This window comes from Trachemys scripta, chromosome 1 (genome assembly GCF_013100865.1).
Source record: "Trachemys scripta elegans isolate TJP31775 chromosome 1, CAS_Tse_1.0, whole genome shotgun sequence".
NCBI lineage: Eukaryota > Metazoa > Chordata > Testudines > Emydidae > Trachemys > Trachemys scripta.
In genome coordinates this window covers 13689067-13695066 of record NC_048298.1, presented here as the reverse complement: position 1 = coordinate 13695066, position 6000 = coordinate 13689067, and the positions used below count along the sequence as shown (strand labels likewise).

Here is a 6000-nt window from a genome sequence, read left to right as displayed (position 1 = left end):
AAAATAAGTATTTGAAATAAAAAATGGTTAAGATTATAGGTTTAATGCATTACCCTCACTTAGGCTCATATTCAGGACAGCACTTAAATCCCAAGCACATGCTTAAATACAGTCCTGAATTGGGACCAGATTCTCAGATCCTGCAAAGCACTTACATACATGCTGAACTTTCAGCATGTAAGTAGTCTCATTTGCTTCAGTGGATCTAGTCACGTATTGAACTAAGCACATGCCTAAGTGCTTTGCTTGCTTGAAGAATAGTCAGTCGATTTCAAAATTACTTACATACATCTGTTACAACAGGGAACATGATCTTTCAAATCAAAGTATTAAAAGTCTGAAGAAATAATCCCTCATTTAAATAATAAAACTAGCCAGATTCCATAACATATGCAATCAATTATAAAAACTGATTAAATACTATTTAAAAAAAGATTTTATAACTTATGAGGCAGGTAAACAATTATGAAAAGATTTTCCTTCAAAAGCTTAATTTATAAATTTACTCAGAAAGTTTTAAGCAACACTTTCTATCAAGGAAATACAGAAAGATATTTATCACAGTTGTCAGAACTTTTATAATAGAGGGTGTGTTAGTCTCTACTGTAACCACTCCTCTTATTTTCCAAGATTTATAACTCAGCCATTTAAAAAAAGGAAAGGACCCAAAGGTCTAGGCAGTGAGCCTGACCTCTTTCTCATCTCCAGGCTACATGGGGGGGGAGGAGGAGGAGGAGAGAGAGACTGACTGGGTTTATCTTCCCCTTTAGGAGAAATTAAATATTTTGGGCCTCTTACAAATGTATAAAAATAGAGAGATGAGTAAATAGAGTCAGATACTTTGTCATTAAGAATAGAAGCTAGTTTGGAATCTAAAGTATTCTGGGATATGTATAGAAGGAGAAAATGAGTTACCGGTATTTTGTTTAGGAAGAGTAACTTTGCCATATGGGACATAAATCCCTTCTAACATTTAAAAATAAATAAATAATTTTCACACCGCCTTTAAACTCTGTCTGCTGGGCACAGGAAATTGGCAACTGGACAGAGTTTTGGAAGTCTCCATGTGTTGGTAAATACAAGTGCCTTTAATTCTGTTTAATGTACAAGGATTCTGGTTATAAAACGTTGGTGATGCATTAGCAGGATAGGCTGATTTTTGCCAAGAAAGGTACATCTCAGAATTGGGAATTATTAGGGCTCTCAACACAGTATAGGGATGAGCATAGGAAAGACTCTGGGGGGAGGGGGGGGGGGGGAGTCGTCAGTTAATAAAAATAACAGCACTGAACCACAGCTGCTCAGTGGAGTAGAACTACTGTTTCAGAGCAATGAGGTTTCCTCCACTGAACTCTTGTTTAAAATAAGACATTAAACAGAAGGCTCTGACTCTGGGTACAAAGTTAACTTGTTCCTATGGCTTCTCTGGTCATCATTTCTGGTATATAAAGGTTTAGCTTCCTGATTGTCAAGTTACTCTTTGGTTGTCAGAGGAACATGATGAACACACTGCATGTATCCTTGAGAGCTAACTGGTGCCTGTCACTGTACACCCAGTAGGTCGCTAGATGCTCAAGAAGCAACTGCTTAGGAGGAGAGGTGATGTTCAAATTAAGTGGCAGAACAATGCGGTTACCCACTCCAAGCCTGGGCCTCTATGTCCGAGAGAAGGCCAAATGGGAAACCACCCTCTGTAAGGAGGCACAAGTCAGGGACATGCTTGAGCTGAGATTTTGGGCAGAGTGAGGAGAAGGAAGATTCCAACACCTGTTATGTATCAATATGGGCAGAGGTAGGTAATACAATATCATAGGAAAGAAAAGTCATGGAATTTTGTGAGATAGGTCAAAAGACTTCAGTTATAATATATCATACACACACACAAACACACACGGATCTATCTGGTTTTTGGCTTCAGAATGGTACAACATAAGGAAAATCCTCCATTTGATTTGTCATCTACGTACAATAATAATAAAAAAAATACTGCACAGAACACTTCATTAATGCAATGCCCTCTGCTACAGCCAGGACTTTAGAAAGAAAAAGTCTGCACAAGTCACTGAACATCAGACGGGTAACTTGGTGGGATGTAGTGTTGAACCCACCAGGGTGCCACTCTTGGTGTGAAGACAGCAAGTCCCTGCGATTGTACAATATTTAATACCTCCTGGGGTTGCAGGAGCACAGAACTGCCCCTTGTTCTCCCAGTTTCCTTTTAAACCGGATCCTGTTTGACTGCTCCAACACAAAGCCAATCCATCCGCTTGCCCCCAGGTGTCAGGATGGTCCTGTCAGATTTTCAGATAGTCTCTTTCAGCAGCCCCAGTTTCCGAAGAGCCTCTTTCCTGGCTTCTTCTGTTGAGCCTCGGCCGGAAAACTGTACTGTTATCCCCTGGGGTCGAAATCCTGAAGGTCTCGGCAGTGAGCCTGACCTCTTTCTCATCTCCAGATTTAAGTCGGGCTGCCCATGGTCATAAAAGCTTTTGGCAACATTCTGTCGAGCAACCTTGTCCCTGGTGAGAGCTGTGTCTGGTTTGATCTTCACGATCTTGTCCATAGGAAGGAAAGGGCTGGGATCGCATTTTAAGGTTGCGTGGATATTTTGATACCCATTAGAAACAGTCTCTCCCTGTTCTTCCTGCAAGTCCTGTATCTTCTGTGTGTTTGGGGCACGATATTGTTGGACTAGACTTGGCCTTTCCTTCGCCAGGCCTAGTTTTGTCAGAGCGTCGTATCGTGTTTGCTCAGAAGTTAGATCTCTTAAGGAGGAGCTTCTGCTGCGAACCAAGAGCTCATTCTTCTGCCACCTCTCTTCTATTTCAGCTGTCCCAAAGGCTGCTCCGTTCATGTTGGCCAGCACCTGGGCCTTGCGCACCTGCACATTGACTGCTGCCTTAGAGATAGTTTGGTTGAATTCCTTCCCACCTGCATTGGTTATGTTGATATTACTTGGAAACCGGTAGGATTTGGGTGCAGGCAGCAGAGGGTGCTTAAGAGCTGGGAAACAGTCTCCGTTCTGCACTGGGGCTTTTCTCCACTCCACAGGCTTCCCCTCCTTGGGGGAAGCGGGAGAGCATGTCCTTGTCTCATCTTGCTTCTCGGACATTTTCTGAGCCAAGATAAATGGAGTGGGGATGGCATGATGAAGCTTGGGGTGCTGCACGGGGCATGGAGCAAGAACTGTCTCATCGCTTATCAATGGAGGAGCTGAAGGGTGGCTTGGTGGAGTATCAGGAGGTGGAATCTTCTCAGGCAGCTCATTGCCCTCTGGCTTAGGATCATCTGTTCTCCTGGCAGTCTCTGACACTTAAAAAACAAATGGAATCTCATTAGGTCCTTGCACAGAGTAGAACACAAAGCTTCCTTTCACTAGTATTGGCCTCTCTCACCACAAACACCCCTCGCCCCCAACTTTTCACTTGAATAAGAAGTTGGAACTTGAGTAGCTGAATGTCTCCTCCGACAACTAATGCCTCCACTTAGACACTGTCTGATGGGTTTGATACAATCCTTCCTTCTGCTAATCCATTATTCCCATATCTGCTAGATGTATGTGCAGTGTTTCAGCAGCCTTCTCCTTTTCCTCTATTTCTTGCGTTTGTGCCCTTTCTTGGTTACTGTGACCAGAGGGGAAAGAAACAGGTTTAAAACCCAAGTAGCGCATTTGCTAATGGGCAAGTCCTCCTCTTCTGCAGAGAGTCTGGGGAAAACTGGCTGTGTGTAGGGATCAGGAGGCCACTCTCTATGGGCACCACCTACCCATGTGGTGGGGTTTGGTCAGTGAAGCCACATTCCTCTAAGCCCTCATGGTGGCTCCACTACCATTGATTCACAAGATGGCTGTCCACAGAAGTGTGGGCTAGAGGTGGATAAAGGAACGGATGCATGAACAAGTATACTTGTTACAGTCATTGTCATGCATTTCACTCCTATTGCTCATTGAAGCAACTTGATTACACTTTTATTTTATTAGTGCCTTGGTGTTTCGGAGGGGGAGGGCACACAAGAGAGGAACAATAGTCATAATTCAGCATCCGAGCCACTAAATTAAGGAAACTAATAATGTTGAGCTACTAAGCCACCTGCGTGGTACTCAGAGACAACCTGTGCCTGTTGAGAGTGGGAGGGGGCACAACCCTGGAACAGCTCGAGTCACACCCCTCAAGGAGTCCCCCCCTCTCGGAATGTAGCACGCCCCCTCCCTCCTCCCAGAAAGCAGAGGCCCCTCCCTGCAGCTTCCAGTTGATTCTCCTGCCTCTGTCTCTCCGGCTGGCTCAGCTGCCTCCCAGGAAGGAGGGCCAGGCTGCACCATGTGACCAAGCAATCTGGGAGGGACCTGACCCTGCATGTCCCACTCCATGCGTCACCTCTGGTGGTACTGGCACACAAACTTCCCCTACAACAGGGAGAGACATGGTGAAGAATCCTACTTTTAAAAAGCAGATTTAACAAATTCAGAACAAGAGGTATGTCAGTACTGAAAAGACTTAGAACTTCTGTATCCTGAGTAACAGATTTGCTTCAATGTACATACACTAGAAGCTGTCACACTTTACCTGTTGCTACTTCTCTGTTTGGAGTACACTTGTGATCACTGTTCTCAAAGGTTGATTGCACCAAGTCAATGATCTCTTCCGATTCTGAATGGCTGGAAGCATTTTCGTCCGTTGATCTTGGGGAGTGACCATGGATACCGCTGTCATGTAGGACCTGTTCTTCCAAGTCATCTTCTAAAGAATCAATGGTTTCTTCAAAAAACAGGAGAACATCCTTCTCCTCATGGGTTAGGTATTGGAGACTTTCATCATCCTACAGTTAGAGAAAAGAGTCTTAAGTGAAGACAACAAATGCTAGTTGTATAGGATTTTGCAAAGACTGGCTAACTGAATAATAGAACACAAATGCAGCATCAGTTTTAAAGAAAAAAGCATGATCCTAACAATTACTATCGTATCAGAAACTTCCAACCTAAGGGGGGAAAAAAAAGTCGAAATAGCTACAATATGAACACCATGAGTATATTTAAGCAGTATGGGTTGATAGAGCATAAGTCTTGAGTGGAAAGTTTTTTGACAGAACTACAAAATTATTAAAAACAAAGGATGACATAGCCACTGCTGTAATATCCTATTTTAGCAGAGCATATTAAAGAAAATAAATCTCACTTGCTCTGGTTGAGAATAGATACTACAGAGTATAGACTTGTGTTTTCACAAACGTTCAGTGCTTGAGTGTCTGATGCAAGACAGACTAAAGTGCCTGATTTTCAGAAGAGCCAAGTACCTGCCCCTTTTTCGTGTCATATTGGGCTTCCAAAATAGTCGTTTTGGTCACTGTATCAAGTTGGGGGAGAACAAGAAGATTGGGGTACAGAGATGTGCAGAGACATATCCATGATAAACCAACTATCTACAATTTGTTAACAAGGATGAAGGAGAATGAGAGAATAATATTAAAAAGAAACGAACTAGGGAAATTTAGAATAAATATCAGGAAATGCTTCCTGACAGTAGAGGGACCAGCAAGGCAGGTTTTGTCCAGTAGGGAATAATCCTGCATGAGTGGGGAAATAGACTGGATGATCCAAGAAGTCACTTAGTCTTCTCTGATTCACAGCTCTCGACGAACCTGATCCCAGTAACGCTTCTATGAGCAGCAATGCTTGAACCCTTCTCACACTCCTACCTCATGGGAAGCACCCTCTTTTCCACAAGTAGAAGGATGACAAATAATGACTAGTAAGGAGTGTTATGAGACAATAGGTGCGGGAAAAGACATTTCCCAACAACTTTGCAGACTGTCTGCAAAGCACCTGTTCTAGTAGCAATGAGAGGCAAGTGGTGGTTTGCTTCCTTTTCTAGATTACACTTCTCTCATACAGTGTGTAACCGTGAGAATGGCTAGCAGCTGCTGGCTGCAAACCGGGCAGGGGGAGAGGGGGAAGAGAAACCAGGCAGGGAGTCAAGATACAAGTTCCATCTCTGCTTTTAGCTTGTT

The 6000-nt window shown here is 43.5% G+C and overlaps 1 protein-coding gene across 3 annotated transcripts in view; it reads right to left on the bottom strand.

Annotated features, from left to right (window-relative positions):
• Positions 1 to 1841: 1841 nt before the first annotated feature.
• Positions 1842 to 6000, bottom strand: part of PROSER2 (proline and serine rich 2) — a 28819-nt gene continuing 24660 nt past the window's right edge. For 2 of the 3 annotated variants that reach the window (XM_034764829.1, XM_034764821.1), the window contains exons 3-4: positions 4560 to 4812; positions 2303 to 3309 (exon numbers count right to left, since the gene is read on the bottom strand). In XM_034764829.1, the coding sequence (XP_034620720.1) occupies positions 2303 to 3309; positions 4560 to 4812 (1260 nt within the window). Of the gene's footprint in view, positions 3310 to 4559; positions 4813 to 6000 lie in introns of all 3 variants that reach the window. The other variant, XM_034764837.1, reaches the window with a different exon arrangement.